The sequence below is a fragment of the Saccopteryx bilineata genome, chromosome 2 (assembly GCF_036850765.1).
Source record: "Saccopteryx bilineata isolate mSacBil1 chromosome 2, mSacBil1_pri_phased_curated, whole genome shotgun sequence".
NCBI classification, from domain to species: domain Eukaryota; kingdom Metazoa; phylum Chordata; class Mammalia; order Chiroptera; family Emballonuridae; genus Saccopteryx; species Saccopteryx bilineata.
This window is the reverse complement of record NC_089491.1, coordinates 284315586-284338250: the sequence shown is the minus strand read 5'-3', so window position 1 is coordinate 284338250 and position 22665 is coordinate 284315586. Positions and strand designations below refer to the sequence as shown.

Below are 22665 nucleotides of genomic sequence, written 5' to 3'. Positions count from 1 at the left end.
GGGCAGTCTGACCACCAGCAGGGCTGGATGGCGAAGGCAGTACATCCACCGCCCTGGGATAGGCTGGGCTCTGCTGCCACCAGTTTGGGGGAAAAGATGTAAGTTGTTCTGAACGAATTAACGTAGGCTGTAGATAAAGGGGCTGTGGAAGGTTGAGCGGGGCTGGTTCGGGACAGGTGCATAATCTGTAAGGAAGGAGTGTTTGCTCTTTAGGGTGGGTTGTGAGTGACAGTCTGGAAAGTTCATGGGTAAGCAAGAGTAAGTGATGTTTGGTGGTCAGCTATTCATTCTCTTTAGATAATTGTGGGAATAGCCGCCTTTGGGTTGTTTCCAGTTTGTATTCAGCTTTTTGTGAATAAGGCTGCTATGAATTTCTTATGTATGTCTTTTGATGTACCTATATAGTCATTTCTCTTGTGTAAATACCTAGGGGTGGAATTTTTGGGTCATTTTGTTTGGCCTAAGTAGTAGATTTTGCCAGTTTTCCGAAGTGAATGTACCGGTTTACGCTGCCATCAGCATTGTATGAGAATTTCACATGCTTTCATTCTCTGTAGCCATTCTGGTAGGTGTATTTTATTGCCACTTAAGTTTAAATTTCCCTCATGAGTAATGATATTCTGTAATTCTTCAGTAAAAAATATAATACGCTTATTAGCCATTTGGATATCCTGTTCTGTGAAATGTCTGTTCAAGTCTATTGTCCTTTTTTATTGCATTGTTTATCGCCAAAGAAAAACATAGCAGCAGCTGTGAGGAGGGTGGAGGAAGGCAAGAACAGAATCGGACTCAGACATCAGTTAAAAAGTTACTGTGTAAGCCAGGTGAGAGCAATGGCATACTCCATAAGGGCAGAGACTTTATTTTGTTCAAGGCTAGATCTTCAGATCTTAGGACACTGTCTGGCACATAGTGGATGCTCCATTAGTGTGTGTGTGGGTTTTTTGTTTCTGTTTTTTGGGTTTTTTTGAATGAACAAATACAGACCTCAATCAGGGAAGCAGAGGTGGAAAGGAGCTAGATGCAAGCAATAGTAAAGCTTTTTAATGGGGGTAAAAGAGAATGGAATCTAGGATGATTATCCAGTTGCCAGGTGTGTACATTGAGTGTCAAGTTGGATAGTGGTGTCATCAAAGAAATAAAGACTACAGAAGGAATGAGCATATTAAAAGTAGGTAAGTTTAGTTACCATGTGACCTTGAGCTTCTTCCCTAACATCTATTCTTCAGTTTCCTCAACTCTAAAACTAAGCCAGAATCATACCTAATAAGGTCATTGTAAGGACTAAGTGAGATAAAGCATGTAAAACAGTCCAGTGCCTGGCACATACAATAGACTCCAAAGGTTAAAGATAGAAACAACGAAAACACAAAAATCCCTGTCTTTAAGGAGTTTACATTTCAGTAGTAGTGGGTGCACACTATAACAAAATAAGTATAAAGACATAGCATATTGGATGGTGAGAAGTCTTATGGAAAAATGAATCAGGAAAGAGATGAGAAGCACATTTTGTGTGTGGTGGTAGTAGAATTGTGGTTGCGAGTGTATTTTAAATAAGATGTTCAAGTATGGCCCTCCCTCAGGAAATTCACACATTAAAGCCTTGGTAGAAATGGAGAAAACGTTCAGGTTTAGGGCAAGAGGGAAAAACTGTTTATAATTTTTTTTAAGATAAGAAAGCAGGATCCCTGTTTTTACCAAATAAGAGTCTAATATTAGTAGATATATCTGTTTAATGTGCTACTCAGGGCAGTTAGAATTATATCAAGCTTTTATTTCTTCCTCCCTGCTGAGCGAACGCACGTGCATGCATACACACACTACAAAACCTAAGCATGAATTTAATCCCTAAAAGATTATCATTCATTACGTATTTTGGAAGAAGTGTTTTATGTTTAATTCTGATATTTTAGCAACAAATTAGGATGTTCTGTAACAGTAGCTTCTATTTGGGAGTCAGCAAAATATCTTCTTTAATAATTTATATACCTGTTTCAAACAACATTATGTATATTAATAAGATATATTGTAGCTGTGGACTTCTGTGTTTGGGGTCCATCTAGCAATTTGTTTATTTTTTTAAACTCCTCAAAATGAAATTTTGCCAGGGGATAATAGTCTAGAAATAATTCTAGAATGGAAAGTGAATCCATACTCTCTTTTTTTTGTAGCATTATTTTTCTTCAAGGATGTGCAATTAAAAGTCACTGTGAGCCTGACCAGGCGGTGGTGCAGTGGATAGAGCGTCAGACTGGGACGCAGAGGACCCAGGTTTGAGACCCTGAGGTCGCCAGCTTGAGCACGGGCTCATAGGGTTTGAGCAAAGCTCACCAGCTTGAGCCCAAGGTTGCTGGCTCGAGTAAGGGGTCACTCGGTCTGTTGTAGCCCCCCAGTCAAGGCACATATGAAATCAATCAATGAACAACTAAGGAACCGCAACGAAGAATTGATGTTTCTCATCTCTCTCCCTTCCTGTCTGCCTGTCCCTATCTGTCCCTCTCTCTGACTCTCTCTGCTACAAAAAAAGAAAAAAAAAGTCACTGTGACCCCCCCCCCGTAATAGTTTAAATTCTGTCAGGTATATTACATAGAAATAAACATAAAGTAATATAAATGTTCTTAAACCTTGGCCAGTAGATTATGAATCCAACACATTTTAAAATGCAAAAATTGTCTAGGTCGGCGTATATACTCAAATATCACCTGAGCATTGCAAAAAAAGTGTGGTGCATGTGCAGCTTGCCTATTATGAATACATCTGCCTGTTTTCTCTTTGTTGCCCGGTTCTAGAATCAGTCACAGCCCTACAGTAGCCACCAAATGCCACAAGGAAGTGTAAGGTGCAAGCTTCTTGGAAAAAAGCAATAGAAACAAGTAAAAGAGAAAAGTGGGGGCTGTTAGTGTGTCATATGCTGCCTATTTTCTGGAGTAAAGAGGGGACTCTTTGTTCTCCAGTTTTGTTGTTGACATGTGTTTTTGTTCTAGTTAAACACAAGAAATCTGTTGCATTGAAAATCCAAATGTCATCACTGCTCCAAACAGGAGTTCATAAAGCTTCCTAACTTTGGTCCCTTTAATGGGAGTGTTTTAGAAAAAAATCTAACAAATATAATATTGATGAAAGGAGCCAAAATACAAAAGAATACATACTGATGGTTCCATTTTATAGTGTTTTAAAAAAGGCAGAAACTTGTCTATAGTACTAAAGTTAGAATAGTGACATTTGAGGAAGACTAATGGAGTAGTGACTGGGAGGGATGGTGGGCCTTCTGGGGTGCTGGGAATGTATGTCTTGGGTTACAGGTACGTTCACTTTGTGATAATTCTTTGAGCTGAACCTTATGATCCATATAGTTTTTTGTATGTATGTTATATTTCAGTATATTAGGAATCATTTTCTGTTTCAGTCTCCTTACTATTTCTTCGTGTTCTAATAAAAGATTCCTGTGGTTTTCAAAAGAAAGAGTTGCCATAACCTGTTTTCTTTGTTTGTTTGTTTTTAAAGAAACTAGTAGGCTTAAACAGTTCCAGGGTTCCTATACTGGTCTAGCTTATGGCCTGTCTTAGAGAATGTTCCATATACACCAGGAAAGAAGTCTGCTATTATTGGGTATAGTATTCTATGGATGTTCTTTAGGTCCGGTTCCTTTATAATGTTATTCACGTCATATGTGTATATCCTTGTTGAGCCATGCATACTATTCTGGGTGCTAAGGCCTTGGAGTTCTGCATTAGCCTGTTGACTTTCTATTGGAGAAAACAAGTCCTCCAGCTTGACAGGTTTGCTAATGTATACTGGTTGGCTTTTTCTTTTTTTCTTTTTGTATTTTTCTGAAGTTGGAAACGGGGAGGCAGTCAGACAGACTCCAGCATGCGCCCGAATGGGATCCACCCGGCACGCCCACCAGGGGGCGATGCTCTGCCCATCTGGGGCATCACTCTGTTGCAACCAGAGCCATTCTAGCACCTGAAGGAGAGGCGAACAGAGCCATCCTTAGCGCCTGGGCCAACCTTGCTCCAATGGAGCCTTGGCTGCGGGAGGGGAATAGAGAGACAGAGAGGAAGGAGAGGGTAGAGGTGGAGAAGCAGATGGGTGCTTCTCCTGTGTGCCCTGGCCGGGAATCGAACCTGGGACTCCTGAACACCAGGCTGATGCTCTACCACTGAGCCAACCGGCCAGGGCCTGGTTGGCTTTTTTCTGTATTAAAGCCATTGAGCAGATGGCAAGAGATGGAGGGAAAACTCAAGATAGCCTGTGATTTTAAGAAATTTATAGTCTAGGTATAACTAGTAATCTAGTTTTGCTTGACTAGGGATACAGTCAACAGAGACATCAGTTAAGAAATTGTCACAGTAATCTAGGTAAGAGATGTTGGTAGTAAGCCAGGTAAAACTAAGGTATTGGGAATGGATGGGAGGGTTTCAAGAAATGGTTTTTGTTTTTCGTTTTTTAATGTGAGAGGAGGGAAGATAGTGAGACAGACTTTGCATGTGCCCCCACCAGGATCCACCCTGCAACCCTATATGGAGCTGATGCTTGAATTAATCAAGCTATTTTTAGCACCTGAGGCTGACATGCTTGGACCAACTGAGCTATCCTTAGCACTGAGGGCCACACTTGAATCAATCGAGCCACTGGCTGAGGGAGAAGAGGGGGAGAAGGGGGAGAGGGGAAACAGATGATCACTTCTCTTGTGTGCCCTTACCAGAAATTGAGCCCAGGACATTTATACATTGGGCCAATGCTCTATCCATGGAACCATTGGCCAGGGCTGGTTTCAAGAAGTTGAAGAAATAAAATGAATAGGACATGGTGATTGGTTACTTGAGGAGGCAGATTTGAGGAAAAGGAAGTAGTCAAGGATGATTCCCCATGCTTCTGTCAACAGCTAAGTCACTCAGTCATTGACTTAGAGAACAAAAGGTTTGGTTAGATTGAGATTGTTTGAGACCCTAGTTGGACATGGATGACTAATAGCCAACTGGTTATATTGCCCTGGCACTCAGAAGAGAGGTCTGAACTTGAGCTAGAGTTACGGAAGTCATCAGCATCTACTTGATAATTGAAAGCTGAAAAATAGACAACATCACTCAAGGACATTTTGTAGAGAAAAGAAGTGAGGAAGGAATTGTGAGGGAACCACACATATTCCAAGGATGGGCAGAGAAGGAGAAGCCCTCAAGAAAGGCATACAGGGATGGCCTGGCAGAGTACACTACTCTGTCTGCCGGTATAGGGGGTAGCACTTGCTGGAGTGACTGGTCAACATTACTGAGTGCTGTATAGAAAGAAGTAAGATGAAAACTGAGATGTGACCATTGGATTTCATAAGAAGGTTGTTGATATGTCAGATAAGGGTCGTTTCAAAATAGTGGTTGGGAGTCCTGGCTGGATGGCTCAGTTGGTTAGAGCAGGGTTTGGGAACCTATGGCTCGTGAGCCAGATGTGGCTCTTTTGATGCTGCATCTGGCTCGCGGACAAATCTTTAATAAAAAAAAAAAATGTTAAAAATAAAGGCCTGACCTGTGGTGGCGCAGTGGATAAAGCATCGACCTGGAACGCTGAGGTCACTGGTTTGAAACCCTGCACTTGTCTGGTCAAGGCACATATGGGAGTTGATGCTTCCTGCTCCTCCCCCCCCCCCCCCGCCCCGTTCGTTCTCTCTCCCTCTCCTCTCTAAAATGAATGAATAAATAAATAAATAATGTTAAAAAAATATAAAACATTCTCATGTATTACAATCCATTCATTTCATACTGCTCATGTTCATGGTTGCAGGTGGCTGGAGCCAATCACAGCTGTCCTCCGGGACAACACCAAATTTTTATTGGATAATGCATAATGTATCAATACATGGGTCGTTGTATGGCTCTCACAGAATTACATTTTAAAATATGTGGCGTTCATGGCTCTCTCAGCCAAAAAGGTTCCCGACCCCTGGGTTAAGGAATAGAGAATTGAGTCTGGAGAAGACAGGGACAGGGATTAGATGAGTTGTGGGTTTTTTGTTTGTTTGTTTGTTATGTTTTGGATTTTATTAAGACATGTTGGAGATAGAAATGTGTTTTTTTAGCTCCTCTGAACAAGGGTGTAAGCATGCCGGTGGGGAAATAGTAAAGAGGGATGAGTTAAAGAAACAATATTTGTGCTGCTCCTTAAAATGTCTCAGTTTCATTGGATTCTTCAATTTACAGATTAGTATTTAACAACTGAAATATAAAATTTATAAGACACAAATTCATTTTCTTTTTATTGTGAGCATTTTTCCCTACATTCAAGATTATTGACTACTTGCCAATCATATTTGTCTTTGTATCTCAAAATAACTTCCGGGCACATGAGGAGCAAACTTCCTCTGTAAAAAGGAGCCATTATTGTAGTAGGGGGACGACTTCAAAATGTGACCTGAGAAACTGGTCTTGTTGAGATATTTGGCCTAGTCTTCAAAATGTATTCATGAATCTTTTGTATTGGGACTGAGTTATCCTTACGATATAGCAATGAACCTTAATTAAGGAGACATCAGTTCTTTCAAAGAAAACAGCCAGTTTCAGAAATTTGCATTTAATTTGAGAGCAGTTAACAAGATGGGGGATCAGCTAAAATGCCTAGTGTATTCCAAAATAGTCCTGATTTTGGTTATACTAATTATGTCCTTGCTGTTTGCACTACCCCTAAGTGGTGATGACATACCTATGTCCTTGACAGTATAGTATATGAACTAAGCAGAGTATTAATGCAAAAACTGAAAAAAGGAAAGAACCCTTTGCTGTTTTGCTATACAGTACTGAGTATGTTTTTCCTGCTTAGTGTCTCACAGCCACTTAAAGATGCTTTTGAGTCTGGCCTTTCCATTCTCTCACCTCTTTATAACTGTGGATTGCCCTCTTCAGTACAGCAGTTACGTACAGTGCATAACCTTGTTATATGGGATAGAAACCTGGAGCTTCAGACTGTGTCCACAGAGTCAGAGACTGTCCTTTGTGTCTCACTGTTTCAGCTTGTGATCTGGCAGCTTCTCCAAAAATGGTTTTATCTCTTTTTTTTAAAACAAGAGACAGGCAAAGAGAGTGATAAGAAGCATCAGTTCCTTTTTTTTTTTTTTTTTAATTTTTTTTTTTTCATTTTTCTGAAGCTGGAAACAGGGAGAGACAGTCAGACAGACTCCCGCATGCGCCCGACCGGGATCCACCCGGCACGCCCACCAGGGGCTACGCTCTGCCCACCAGGGGGCGATGCTCTGCCCATCCTGGGCGTCGCCATGTTGCGACCAGAGCCACTCTAGCACCTGGGGCAGAGGCCACAGAGCCATCCCCAGCGCCCGGGCCATCTTTGCTCCAATGGAGCCTTGGCTGCGGGAGGGGAAGAGAGAGACAGAGAGGAAAGCGCGGCGGAGGGGTGGAGAAGCAAATGGGCGCTTCTCCTGTGTGTCCTGGCCGGGAATCGAACCCGGGTCCTCCGCACACTAGGACGACGCTCTACCGCTGAGCCAACTGGCCAGGGCAAGAAGCTCTTGCCCTGGCCAGTTGGCTCAACGGTAGAGCGTCAGCGGGGTGTGTGGAAGTCCTGGGTTCTATTCCTGGCCAGGGCACACAGGAGAAGAGCCCATCTGCTTCTCTACCCTTCCTCCTCTCCTCTCCTCTCCTCTATCTCTCTCTTCCCCTCCTGCAGGCAAGGGTCCATTGGAGCAAAGTTGTCCCAGGTGCTGAGGGCGGCTCCATGGCCTCTGCCTCAGGTGCTAGAATGGCTCCGGTTGCAATGGAACAATGGCTCAGATGGGCAGAGCAGTGCCCCCTAGTGGGCATGCTGGGTGGATCCTGGTCAGGTGCATGCAGGAGTCTGTCTCTCTGCCTCCCAGCTTCTCACTTCAGAGAAATACAAAAAAAAAAAAAAAAAAAGCAGCAGCAGCATCAGTTCTTTGTTGTTGCACCTTAGTTCAGTGATTGCTTTCTCATATGTGCCTAGACTGGGGGGGGCTCCAGCCGAGCTAGTGACCCCTTGCTCAAGCCAGCAACCTTTGGGCTCAAGCCGGCAACTTTGGGGTTTCAAAGCTAAGACCTCAGTGTGCTAGGTCGGTGCTCTATCCACTATGCCATCACCAGTCAGGCTAAAGTTTTTTAAATGTCAATTTGTAATATATGGAAATGAAATCTTCAAAGCAATATAATTTATTTAATAGGCTGTATTGCTGTGCTTAGAACAAATCTGAAGTGTCTATATTTTTAAGTTATTACGTTTTAAAATTTGAAAACTGACTTTTTATAAAAACCCTTTAGTAACTGTTTTAGCAGTTATTTTAAGTATAACTTGCATGCTGTAAAGTTCATATTTTAAGTGCACAGTTCAGTGATTTTTAGTTAATTTACAGAATTGTGTAACCACAACCACAATCCAATTTTAGAACATTTCCACCACCCCTAAATGCTCTCTGACCTAAATGACTATTAACTTTCATGTGTAAAGTGGCACAAATTATAGGATTTAAAAGTTGCCAGTTGGGAAGCCTGCCTGACTTACTAGCCTTGTATCTTTCGGTACTTCTCTGTATTTCAGTCTCTTTATCTTTAAAATGGAGATAATTACATTACAACATTGCTGTGAGAATTTAATTTATTAGGTACTGTATGTAGAACACTGAAAATGCTGATACCTAGTTGGTGCATAACAAATATTGGTTACTGGTAGAAGTTTATATTGTGATTTAGATTTATGGTAGACATTTAAATAAGAGAAGCATCTGAAAACACCTAAAATAATGCCTGGCACATGGTTTGTTTCCAGAAAACCAAGCTCTGTTATATAGTATGTCGTCATAAGTTTGTCTATAGTATCTCTTTATTTTTTATTTTCTATTTTTTATAGTAGCTTCTTAGCAGTTGCTTTAGCCTCGGCTTAACCTTTGAGGTTCACAACATAAGAGTTATTTGTTATTTTGCAGAGGCATGGGTTTGCGTTGAGGAGCTACATGGCTGCTATGGGAGTTGGAGTTGGCTATCTGCAGACTAGTTACTGAGCTGGTGGAATGAGTCATTGGCTTTATTTATTATTTATTGAAATAATTTTCTTACTCCAAGCTCTTTGTTTAAAAAAAAAACTCTGAGAAAGGTGAAATGAATATTAGTGATTCATTTTTATTAGTATAAATATTTAGAGATTTTTAAAACTGATTTTTTTTTTTTTTTTTTTTAGTGAGAGTAAGGGAGATAGAGAGACAGACTCCCGAATGAGTCCTGACCAGGATCCACCCAATAACCCCATGTGGGGCCAATGCTCTACCCATCTGGGGTCATGCTCACAACTGAGCTATAATATATATTTTTTAGCACCTGAGGCAGAGGCTTGACTGAACCATCCTCATCGCCTGGGGCCCATGTGCTTGAACTAATTGAGCCATGGCTGCAGGGGAAGGGTGGGAAAGCAGATGATCACTTTTCTCATGCGCCCAGACTGGGAATTGAGCCCCGGACTTCCACATGCCCGGTTGATGCTCTACTGCTGAGCCAACCGGCCAGGGCCTAAAAATGATGGTTTTTAACAAGAATTTAGAAGTTGGGATTAAATTAGTGAAACGTCAAATGTCAGATCTGTACAATAACTCGAGTCAATGACATAAAGAAGGCACGTAACCAAATAAATGTATTAAATGTTTTCTGTGAACATGTTTCTGGTGTAAAAATATGTATATTATTGGGGAAGTTGTGATATGTAATTTGGACCTTCAAGGTGACTGATTTTTACTCCCCATGTATGTTCTGTATTTTCTATTATCATTTATCTACAGTGAAAATCACTGATTGTTGCTATTTAATAGGAAAGTAGGCCTTGTTTAAACTGATAGGAAAGTTAACTATGGCTCTTATCACTGAGCATCAGAGTCACTTCTTAAATTTTTTTTAGAAATAAAGAGGATTATTCATTATTCATGCTCTGCTTCTGATCAGTAGAATTACTGCTACTGAACTAGACTGGGGCTGAACCCTAACTCATAATGATTTACCTACCAGCTTTGAGTGTATATGCTTTAATTAATAGAATTACTTAGGGTTTCCCCCCCTAATAAAACCTAGCTCTGAGGAAGTTTAAAGAATCTGAATGTTACTATTTTAGTAATTTTATTTCATATTTTTGCTCTTGACTGAAAGAATATTTTATTGTAATCACTAAGCCATACGTCCTCTGTGGTTTGGATGTTTTGTGGTTGAAGGTGATGTAAACACTGTCTTTGAGAAGTTTGAAGTATGTTTGGAAAGATGACTTGGGAGAAAGATATCTAAAGAATGAAGAAGAAATCCTTCTTAGATCTTATAACTATAATTAATGACTCTTTGAGGCTCTAAAAATTCTTTGATTTGTGTTTTTGTAATTCCTGAAATACAATAATAGAATCATCAGAGTGACTTACTATTCCTAATCATCAAATTTCCCAGGCAAAATCAGACTTCTATCATTTTAATTTCCCCTTGATATCTCAAACTTATTTTTTTTCTCAAACTTATTTTTATGGTCAAAGAAATGCTTTTATTTTTAGTGAAGAATTGGATGCTGATTCTATATGTTTATTCTATCAAGTTTGTTACAGTCTCTAACAGTTATTTTACTAGAAAATGTAAGAGTTTAGTACCTAAATGCCTCATTTTACCAGGTTAATAGAGATGGAAATGATATATAAAATTAAACTAAGCTAGTTCTTTGAAACAGATAAATTATAGAGAAAGTGCATAAGGGTTTTTAATGAATTTTGAAGAAAACTAGTAAGTTTTGATGATTTGGCTATCCAAATTATTTAAAAGGTCAATTAATTAAGAAAAAAATGTTTTGAATAGTCTTATAGTAATTTATCTTAGAAATAGCCTAAATTGTGTGTGTTTAATTTAGTAAGAGGACGGAAGGCAGAGACCAGGACTCCTGCATGCGCCCTGACCAGGATCCACTCGGCAAGCCCACTAGGGAGCAGTGCTCTGCCCATATGGGGTCCTTACTCAGTTGTAGTCAGAGCCATTTTTAGTGACTGAAACTGAGGCAATGGAGCCATCTTCAGCACCTGGGACCAACTTGCTCTAATCCAGCCATGGCTGCAGGAGAAGAGGAGGAGAGAGAGAAGCAAGAGGAGGAGGGGTGGAGAAGCAGATGGTTGCTTCTTTAGTGTGCCCTGGGAATGAAATCTGGGACATCCACACACCCAGCTGATGCTCTCTACCACTGAGCCCACTGGCAAGGGCCAAGTCTCAATTTTTTATTGAATTTATTGGGGTGACTTTGGTTAATAAAATTATACAGATTTCAGATACACAACTGTACAGTACATCATCTATATATTGCATTGTTCTTTTAAATTATTCTAGTTAGCCTGACCTGTGGTGGCGCAGTGGATAAAGCGTCGACCTGGAAATGCTGAGGTCGCCGGTTCGAAACCCTGGGCTTGCCTGGTCAAGGCACATATGGGAGTTGATGCTTCCAGCTCCTCCCCCCAGTCTCTCTCTCTCCTCTCTCTCCTCTCTAAAAATGAATAAACTAAAAAAAAAAATTAAATGAATAAATTATTCTAGTTACTCTCCTATTTTGGACACGGTGTTTCCAATGTGGTTTGTTGGTTTTTCTTAGCCAGAGAGAGACAGTCAGACAGACAGGGACAGATAAACAGGAAGGTAAAAGATGAGAAGCATCAGTTCTTCATTGTGGCACCTAGTTGTTCATTGATTGTTTTCTCATATGTGCCTTGACCAGGGGGCTCCAGCTGAGCCAGTGATCCCTTGCACAAGCCAGCGACCTCAGAGTTTTGAACCTGGGTCCTCAGCATTCCAAGCTGATGCTCCATCCATTGCGCCACTCACTGCCTGGTCAGGCTCCAATGTTTGTTTTTTAGAGATGTCTAGCCTTTTTTTCTTCCCAGAGAAGCCTTTTATGAATATCTTGGTAGATTATCTTCCTTTAATATGAATGATCACTGTAATCTTTTTTCTGTGTTAGAATTTTTTTCTGGCAGGTTTCTTGAAAAGTCATGATACTGGTATAACAGCACTTAGGTTGTTCAGGGCCCAGTAGTGAAAGAGAGAAGTTCCACAAGGTTTTTTTATTCTTCCTATTTGGGTCTTGAAGGAGATCTCAGTGAGAATAGTACACTTCTGCCTTTGGTGCCTCCATATATGACCAAATACCATAATATGAGTTAGAAGATTCTGTGGCACTTGATTTAATGAGGAACTAGAAGAGATATGAATAATAGCATTTAAATACTTTCTTTCCAATTAATAATATATTTGTATATGTACCTATACAAATGGTTTATTGTGGAGATGGGGTGAGATTGAGGACTATAAGGATGGGAGTTACTTCAGTGTAATAATTAAATAATTTTTGTCCCACGTGAACATTACTTAAAAATTGTTATGAGTCTGTTGAGACTGTAGTATAAATACCGAGTAAATATATGTTCATATAAGTTATTGTTTCTACTTTTTCTATATTCTTATATTTTCAACCATTATTTTGTTTCAATATGTCTGGGTCAGTGATTCTTATCTCCTCCCCAAGCAAAATCTTTGAGAATCTGATAAAAGTCATAAGTTGTATTCCCAGAAGAATGAGCATGTATGTGTCAATAATTATTTACATGTCATTTCCAACATTGATAGATCCCTGATCTAAGCCAAATATTGCTAACTGTTGTTTTAATATGCATGGATATTTTAAAATCTTTCAGAGGCTCAGCAATGGATTTATATGCAGGGTAATCAGGTGGGGGTGAGCAGGGGACACTACAACTCAGAATTTGGAACCTTGGTATCTAACCTAGCTCTGCTAGTGTTAATCTGCATGACCTCAAGTGAAACTGTTTTTCTTGTCTTGGGTCTCCACCATGTCAAGTTGGTGTAGTGGGATTTGCATAGGCTTTAGTGTCAAGTACTGACCTGAGGTGGTTGTGACTTAACTTTGCCACTTTAACCTGCATGACCTTGAACAAGTTCTCTGAATATTATTTTAGTTTTCTGTAAAAAGAAGGGAAATGATTCCAAATTTTTTGGGTTTGAAAGATTAAATGAAAAGAGGTGTTTGAAGAAGTTCAGTAACATTTGTTACTGACAGGGAAGTAAATAAATGTTATTTGTCTCACCCTGAAAAATTAGGCTAGAACTTTACCAATAAAGTTTTATGATTTTCATTTTAAACAATCTTGTTACAGCAGGATAATTTGGGAAACTTGCTGTAGAACTGGCTGATCTGAAATTATGTGGGAGTTCAGTAAGGTTTTTCACATCTGTAAAATGGATGTTGAACATTTTTTCTGCCAGCTTTCCATATTCCACAGTGCTAGAATATGAAAATCTCAAATTTTAAGATTTATGAAAGAATAATACAGGTTTCATCTTTAAATACCCTAGAGATCTATAAGTAGCTTTTCACCAGTCTGTGAACTCTTTGAAATTATATGCAAAATTTGTAATGTGCGTGAATTGTAGTGAGGAGCTCTAGCTTTCTTAGTGAACAAGACAAATTAGACCTCTATTCTCATGTAGTCTGTATTCTAATAGGAGAATATATGCATTGAGTAAAAAGATAAAAACATAAGCAAGAAAATGCAACTTATAGATGATGGAAATGTTTGGTAGAGAATTTGAATATAGTGATGGAATAGAGAGGAATTTAGAGGTGATTTTGGACTTTTGGATGGTCAGGGAGACCTTTTGAAGAGTTGATATTTTTGGTGGCATCTAAATCATAGAGGACAGCTGGCCTCCATTTCAAAGATTAGACAGAGAAACTAGTACTGACATTCTACCATGGGACTAAGGACACTTGAGTGGCTGGAGAGTAGTGGGGGGATGGGGGCAAGTGTTAGAAAAAGAGGTTGAGAGCTAAATTACAGGTCACATCATTTAGAGCTTTATAAACCAGAATAAGAAATCCAGATTTTATCCTGAACAGGCGGTGGTGCCTTAGATAGAGCGTCAGACTGGGTTGCAGAGGACCCAGGTTTGAACCCTGAGGTCCCTGGTTTGATTGCAGGCTCATCCGGCTTGAGCATGGGGTCACTAGCTTGGGCGCGGGGTTGCTAGCTTGTGTGGGATCGTAGACACGACCCCATGGTCTCTGGCTTGAGCTCAGAGGTTGCTGACTTGAAGTCCAGGGTTGCTGACATGAGCCCAGGGTCTCTGGCTTGAGCAAGAGGTCACTCAGTCTGCTGTAGCCCCCCCCCCATCAAGGCACATGAGAAAGCAATCAATGCAAACTAAGGAGCCACAAAGAAGAATTGATGCTTCTCATCTCTCTCCCTGTCTGTTCCTATCTGTCCCTCTCTTTGTCTCTCTGAGAAAGAGAAAGAGAGAGAAAGAAAAGGAAGGGAGGGAGGGGAGGGAAGGGAAGGGAAGGGAGAGGAGGGGAGAAAGAAAAAAGGAAGGAGGGAGGGAGGAAAGAAGGAAGAAAGGAAGGAAAAACATACCCTTTTTTATTCCAACTGTAATAGGAAGCCATTTTAGGATTTTTTAGCTGGAGATTGAGGTTGTGGGATTGATCCCCAGTCAGAGCACAGACAGGAACAGATTAGTGTTTCTGTCTCTTTCTCTCTCTCTCTCTCTTCCCTCCTCTCCCTCTAAAATCAATCAAATTTTTAAGAAAAGAGAGATCCAAAGCATAGCCAGTGAGTTGGGAAGGATGAGGGGAATGTGGTTCACTGACACTTTCAAGGAGGAGGGAGTTACAGTAGTCTGTTTCATATCTTGTTGAGAAGACAAGTACCATTAGAACAAATGACCTGACCAATATTTCACAGCAGTTTTGCCAGAACAGAATTACTGTGAAGTCAGTAGCTGTAAGGAAATGCAGCTTTGTGACAATTAGTTTTTGAATGAAACTACAAATACTTCTTCCTTATATATAATTAACATTTAATCTACGGGTGGTGATATGGTTAACAGTTTATTTTTAGCTTACTTAGCTTAGCTAAACCTCCATTTTTTATATCATAAAATGGGATACAGTAATTGCCTACCTTTCATATAGGTTTGCTCTATCTAAGGCATTTAGTACAGTGTGTGACACATAGTTGTACAAGTAGTAAAAGTTATGTTTATCTTTTGTGCCTTTTAGGAGTTTGTATTGTTTATAGTGTTTAAGGAAATAAAGTACTGTGTTTATTTTAACTTTATGATTAATAAACTTTAAGTTCTCTGCAGGCAATACTAGTAAAAAGGAAGGAACCATTAACTATTTTGCAGGGATTAACAGAGGATCAGATTTTTTTGTAGGGATTAACATAAAGCCATGCTCATCTATAGAAATGTTCATATGGATGATACTTTATTGACTTAATCAGCTTTAGCAAACATTTTCTGATGTCCAGTTCTTGTTTTGAATATTATGTCCTCTCAACATTTACCTGTTTTGTTTTATTTTGGAGCATTCTGCAACCCCATGCACAATTGCAACGTTTGACTCGACTATTGAGTGGAGTAACTAGAAACTGTAGTTTCTTTTTTAGCATTCCAGATGACAGTCTCAATTTATTAAATATTTAATAATTTCATATAAACATATCCATCTATTTAATTAAAACTATTTATAATTAAAACAAAATGTGAACAATTTATTATTTCTTGTTACTGCAAGGGCCATTTGAACATACATGCAGATAACTTTTAGATCTTGAACATGAAATTAACTTGGTAACTGCCTACTGGACCATTAAAATTTTTTTCATTGTTCATTTTTCTAGTAGCATGCTTTGCAAAAACCCAAACAAAACTGAGGTTACCCAGAAGATAGATACCATGATCGTGCTGTTTCACTATTACCCCAACAATTCAAATGGAGCCTGGCACATAGTATAGCTTATAGTAAATATTTGTTGACTGAGTGGAGAAAAGTTGTAGCATTCCTAGAAACTTCTCTCATCAGTAATGGGCTTGCATTTAAGGTTGATTTATTTCAGTAAAACATGAATTAAATGTAATTAATGCTTAAAGAATATGTGTGGATTACTTTTCTAGTTAATTATAGCTTACATAAGATTTTTTCATCTTTGTAAGTAGTCTCTGCAGAGCATAATCAAATCTTTAAGAACTTATAATACTGTTACTTTACTTTTCTGTACATTGATTCTCATTTTTTAGAAATTACAGTTAGAGGCCTGACCTGTGGTGGTGCAGTAGATAAAGCTTTGACCTGGAACACTGAGGTCGCTGGTTTGAAATCCTGAGCTTGCCTGGTTAAGGCATATCAGAGCGTCGGACTGGGATGCGGAGGACCCAGGTTCGAGACCCTGAGGTTGCCAACTTGAGCGCAGGCTCATCTGGTTTGAGCAAAGCTCACCAACTTGGAACCAAGGTCGCTGGCTTGAGCAAGGGGTCACTCAGTCTGCTAAAGGCCCACGGTCAAGGCACATATGAGAAAGCAATCAATGAACAACTAAGATGTTGTAACGAAAAACTGATGATTGATGCTTCTCATCTCTCTCTGTTCCTGTCTGTCCCTATCTATCCCTCTCACTGACTCTCAATCTGTCCCTGTAAAAAAAAGAAATAAATAAAAAATAAAAAGAATATCTAAAATCCTTAAAAATAAACCTTAAACAAAACTACTGTCTCTTTTTATCTCATTACTAATACTATAAAGCATTTTAAGTTAGTTTTTATTTTAGGCCAATTAAAAAGACAAACCCTCTTTATTCAGGTGTAATATACACAGGAGTATATGTATCATAAATGTAGAGTTTGATAAAATATCATAGCTGAACAGATATGTGTAGCTGATATACAGCTCAAAAAACAGAATATTATTAACCAACTTAATTGGCTAATTTTTAAATATAAAACAGTCATAGATTTAGATATACTTGAGAGACTTAGGTCCTGGATCTTTTAATTTTATTAACCTAAGTATCGTCTTAGGCAAATTATTTCATCTTTCAGGGTTCTATCCCCCATCTTTAAATTGCGAGGCTGAGACTGGATGTTTTCTTATGGCTCTGATTCTGTAAAAGTACAAAAAAGATGGACTGTGGTGATATAAATGTGGTATATAAAGGTTGTTGGTAGTAGGGTGGGAAGACACAGTTTAACTTAAAAAAATAAGCAAGACTCATTTTTTTCCTTTTTCTTTGTTTTCCAGGTTATATTTCACACTATGTGCTGACTGTATCTACAGAAAATATTAAAAAAAGATAAACTTTTTTCAAAAATTTTGATTCCAGTGGAATCTTTGCTTTAGATATTTTGTGTGTGTGTGCTCGTTCGTGAATTGTAACTGCAGAAGCAATGCCTGTACAAGCTCCACAGTGGACGGATTTCCTTTCCTGCCCAATTTGCACTCAGACTTTCGACGAAACAATTCGAAAGCCCATCAGTTTGGGTTGTGGCCATACTGTCTGCAAGATGTGCCTGAATAAACTCCACCGCAAGGCTTGCCCGTTTGACCAGACCACTATCAATACCGACATCGAGCTTCTGCCCGTGAACTCAGCATTGCTGCAGCTCGTGGGTGCTCAGGTACGATGGGCGACCTGCAGGGCTCTTTCGTGTCTGTGTGTGTGTGTTTTCCTCCCAGGAGAAACTCAAAGTAAAAATGGGTAACATTGGCCTCTATGTTAATTGATACAGTTCTGTTCAGTCCTGTGCAAATCCTTTATTTCAGTCTGTTAAGAGACTTAGGGTGGTAGTCTGCTGTTTCTCAGTCACAGTACAGTAACACCGTGTTAAGAAAAGCAGAGCTGCTTCAGACGGTATTACTTAGTAGATAACTAGCCGAAATGGGAGATGAAGAACATGACAAAAACTGTAATGCATGGACTGTGGGAACCATTTACCTAGAGTAGGAGCAGATATCCCTCAGTTCCTATTAGATTTAGTGTGGTAATTCTGAAAGTAATAGTCGGAAAGTGTTGTGTCAGTATGCTCAAAATAGAGATCAGGGGTGTCCTCAGAGATTTCACAAAGCTACAGAAGTCAGGGTTTTGAAAGCTAGACATGATTCACTTCAATACCCCTCACTAGATTAATTTGCATAGTGCAGGAGTCTGAGGTACCATGTTTTCAGTAAATCATTATCTGAATAAATACTCTAGTACCTTGGATCTAACCTTGCTAATATCTTTCTAAAAGCTACTATAAAGTAGAGCTAGTTAGTGTAATGTATGTTGGAGGTAAAAAGCAGTTCTCACTCAAAAGGAAAACTTAATATGTTCATACCTGTCTCGATGATGTCTCCAACACACTACAAAATATTTGTCAGAAGGAAAAGCCACAGATTCTTCTCCTTTTTCCCTGTACATTTTGAAAATTCCAGTATGACATTTTGGAAACATTTTAAAAATAGACTTATTGGGAGGTAACAGTTTTAGAAATACAATATTTAATAACCAAGGCTTACTTGTTTCCATTAAGAAGTCTAAGGATGAACTGATTCTTTTTCTACAAAATGAGTAAGACCTTGTTAGAGCTTAACTGAAACAGCTTAAGTCTGTGAAATTTGAGGATAAGATAGTATGTATTTTAAAATGTCATAGCCACTATTTTAACCCTAAAGATTTCCATTTAAAAACTGTTAGAGCCTGACCAGGCGGTGGCGCAGTTGATAGAGTGTTGGACTGGGATGCAGAGGACCCAGGTTTGAGACGCCAAGGTCGCCAGCTTGAGTGCAGGCTCATCTGGTTTGAGCAAAAGCCCATCAGCTTGAACCCAAGGTCGCTGGCTCCAGCAAGGGGTTGCTCGGTCTGCTGAAGGCCCGCAGTTAAGGCACATATGAGAAAGCAATTAATGAACAACTAAGGTGTTGCAACGCACAATGAAAAACTAATGATTGGTGCTTCTCATCTCTCTCCGTTCCTATCTATCTGTCCCTGTCTATCCCTCTCTCTGACTCACTCTCTGTCTCTGTAAAAAATAAATTAATTAAAAAAAAAACTGTTAGAGCTAACAAAGATTCTAAAACTGTTAGAATTAAACAAAGTTGCACGATATAAAAATCAACATGCAAAAACCGGTTATATATCTATATACTAGCAATGAATGATCCAAAATGAAATTTAGAAAACAATTTCCCGGCCCTGGCCAGTTGGCTCAGTGGTAGAGCATCGGCCTGGCGTGCAAGAGTCCCGGGTTCGATTCCCGGCCAGGGAACACAGGAGAAGTGCTCATCTGCTTCTCCACCCCTCCCCCACTCCTTCCTCTCTGTCTCTCTCTTCCCCTCCCGCAGCCATGGCTCCATTGGAGCAAAGTTGGCCCAGGCGCTGAGGATGGCTCTGTGGCCTCTGCCTCAGGCGCTAGGATGGCTCTGGATGCGGCAAAGCAACGCCCCAGATGGGCAGAGCATCGCCCCCTGGTGGGCATGCCGGGTGGATCCTGGTCGGGCGCATGCGAGAGTCTGACTGCCTCCCCATTTCCAGCTTCGGAAAAATGCAAAAAAAAAAAAAAGGGGAAAAAAAACAAACAAAACAATTTGCCTTACAATAGCATCAAAAAGAATAATTACTTAGGCCTGACTGGAGGTGGTACAGCGGATTGTCTACCTGGAACACTGAGGTCCCCGATTCACAACCCCGATGTCACTGGTTTGAGCGTGGCATCATTGACCTGATCCCACAGGTCGCTGGCTTGAAGCCCAAGGTCACTGGTATAAGCCCAAAGGTTGCTGGCTTGAGCAAGGGGTCACTGGTTCACCCTAGTCAAGGCACATATGAGGAACAATTAATGGATAACTAAATTGAAGCAACTATGAATTGATGCTTCTCATCCTTCCTCTTCTCTCATTCTTACCCTCTCCCTCTCTTTCACATGTGCTTTCTTTTAAAAAAAAAAAAAAGAAAAAGAAAGAATGAATTAATTACTTAGGAATAAATTTAGTGAAGGAGTTAAAAGACTCACACCCTAAAACTATAAAACATAGCTGAAATTTTAAGACATAAATAAATGGAAAGATATCACATAGGCAGACTTCATATTATTAAGATAACAATAACTAACTACCCAAGGTAACCTACACATTTAGTGTAAGCTTTATCAAAATCCCAATGGTGGCTTTTTTTTTTTTAAGAAACAGAAAAATTCATCCTAAAATTCATGTGGAATCACAAGTGATCTCGAATAATTAAAACAATCTTGAAAAAGAAGTGCCAAGTTAGAGGAATCTCACTTTCTGATTTTGAAACAGCAAGCTGGTTTCAAGACTAGTGATCAAGAGAGTGTGATACTGGCATAAAGACATATTTAGTATAGTGTAACAGAATACAGTTGAGAAATTAGCCTGTATATATGGTCAGGTGATTTTTGACAATGTTGCCAAGACCGTTAAATGGTGAAAAGACAGTTTTTCGAATAAATGGTTCTGGGAAAACTCGACATCCAAATGTAAAAGAATAAATTTGGATCTCTGCCTCACACCATGTAAAAATTTCATTCAAAATGGATCAAAGGGGCCTGACCAGGCGGTGGCGCAGTGGATAGAGCGTTGTACTGGGATGCGGAGGAGCCAGGTTCGAGACCCCAAGGTCACCAGCTTGAGCACAGGTTCATCTGGTTTGAGCAAGGCTCACCAGCTTGGACCCAAGGTCACTGGCTCGAGCAAGGAGTTACTCGGGCTACTGTAGCCCCATGGTCAAAGCACATATGAGAAAGCAATCAATGAACAACTAAGGTGTTGCAACGAAAAACTAATGGTTGATGCTTCTCATCTCTCTCTGTTCCTGTCTGTCTGTCCCTATCTATCCCTCTCTCTCTCTCTCTGTCTCTGTAAAAAAAAAAATGGATCAAAGGGTAAATGTAAGAATGAAAACTACAAAACACTGAGAAGAAATAGAGGTCTAGATATATATGTGCATTTAGAGTAAGCAGTGGGGTTTTTTTTGGCTATGACACCAAAAACAAGACAAAAGATAAGTTGAAATAACAAGCCACAGAATGGGAGAAAACAGTTGTAACTTATTTATCTGGTAAGAAATTTGTAGCTAGAATATATAAAGAACTCCTACAGCTTAATAAAAAGAATTCAATTTTAAAATAGGCAAAGATCTGAACAGACACCTCACCAAAGAACGTATACAGATGGCAAATGAGCAAATAAATGAACTTAGCATCATTTATCATTTGGAATTGTAAATTAAAACAATGAGATACTACTACACACCAATTAGAATACCTAATGTTGATGAGGATGTAGAGCGTAGAGCAACAGAAACTCATTTATTGCTGGTGGGAATGCAAGATGGTGAAGCACTTTTTTCTTTCTCTCTCTTTCTAATTTATTTATTGATTGTAGAGAGAGATAAAGGGGGAAAGAAGCAGGAACATTGATCTGTTTCTGTATATGAACTGATCAAGAATCAAACCAGCAGCATCTGTATGTCAGGAGGGTGCTCTAACCACCCGAGCAATCTGGCCAGAGCGGTACAGCTACTATGGAAGTTATTATATGATTCTGTTTATATGAAATGTCCAAAATTGGAGAATCGGTAGAGACAGAAAATAGAACTGGTGGGGGTTGGGAGAAATATGGCATGTGTAGCAGTTAAAAGAATATGGAATAAATTTAGAATCCATTATTTTTAGTGGGAGTTTTTATGATACTGGTGGTAAGTAGCAGTGAATAAAATATGCTCAATAAAACATTTTAATTGATTAGTAAGCACTTAAACCAAACTTTTTTTGACCTCTAGGTCCCTGAGCAGCAGCCCATTACCTTGTGTAGTGGGGTTGAAGATACAAGGCATTATGAGGAAGCCAAGAAATGTGTAGAGGAATTAGCACTGTACCTGAAACCACTCAGCAGTGCTAGAGGTAAATTGGGTGCAGTTATTACTGCTAAACAAATAGTTTATTAAAATACTTTCATTGCCACAAAAATTGTGGGCTGTAAATGAATGTTAATGAAATTTATTTATTTATTGTAAACCAAACTCAATGGTGCTATCATTACAAACCACATCAAAGTAATGAATTTAGAGTTTATGTGGTGTTGGAAACATAATTTGAGTTGCTGAACTAAGTTTAAGTGCAACAATGATTTCAGAAGGTATCTTTTTTTTTTTTGTATTTTTCTGAAGTGACAAGTGGGGAGGCAGTCAGACAGACCGGGATCCACCCGGCATGCCCACCAGGGGGCGATGCTCTGCCCATCTGGGGCATTGTTCCATTGCAGCCTGAGCTATTTTAGCGCCCAAGGCAGAGGCCATGGAGCCGTCCTCAGCGCCCAGGCCAACTTTGCTCCAATGGAGCCTTGGCTGTGGGAGGGGAAGAAAGAGAGAGAGAGAGAGAGAGAGAGAGAAAGGATAGGGGGAAGGGTAGAGAAGCAAATGGATGCTTCTCCTGTGTGCCCTGACCTGGAATTGAACCTGGGACTTCCAAACGCTAGACTGACGCTCTATTGCTGAGCCAACTGGCCAGAACATGTGTCTATCATTTGACAACTCTGAATTGTCTTCCTTCTATTCAGTTTTATATGGTGTGCTGTAAGGCATGTAATACAATTGGAAGTTGCCATTACAGCTTGTTATTTCATTAAAAAGGGAAGAATAGCCACTATGAAATAATATGTTAGCACTGTTGTGACCTCTAGATTTGGATCTTAAGCTAATTATTATTGTCTGGCCTTTTTATCTTTATTCTTCCACAGTGAAAGTGAGTAATGGTATATTTAATGATATGAATGTTATATTTGCATGAGGTAAAAGCTTTTGTATA

At 39.6% G+C, this 22665-nt stretch overlaps 1 protein-coding gene across 3 annotated transcripts in view; it reads left to right on the top strand.

Moving 5' to 3' along the window:
* Nucleotides 1–22665, top strand: part of RC3H1 (ring finger and CCCH-type domains 1) — an 89359-nt gene that overhangs the window by 15839 nt on the left and 50855 nt on the right. For all 3 annotated transcript variants that reach the window (XM_066261193.1, XM_066261194.1, XM_066261192.1), the window contains exons 2-3: nucleotides 17105–17481; nucleotides 21642–21762. In XM_066261193.1, the coding sequence (XP_066117290.1) occupies nucleotides 17251–17481; nucleotides 21642–21762 (352 nt within the window). In that variant the 5' untranslated portion in view covers nucleotides 17105–17250. The remainder of the gene's footprint in view (nucleotides 1–17104; nucleotides 17482–21641; nucleotides 21763–22665) is intronic.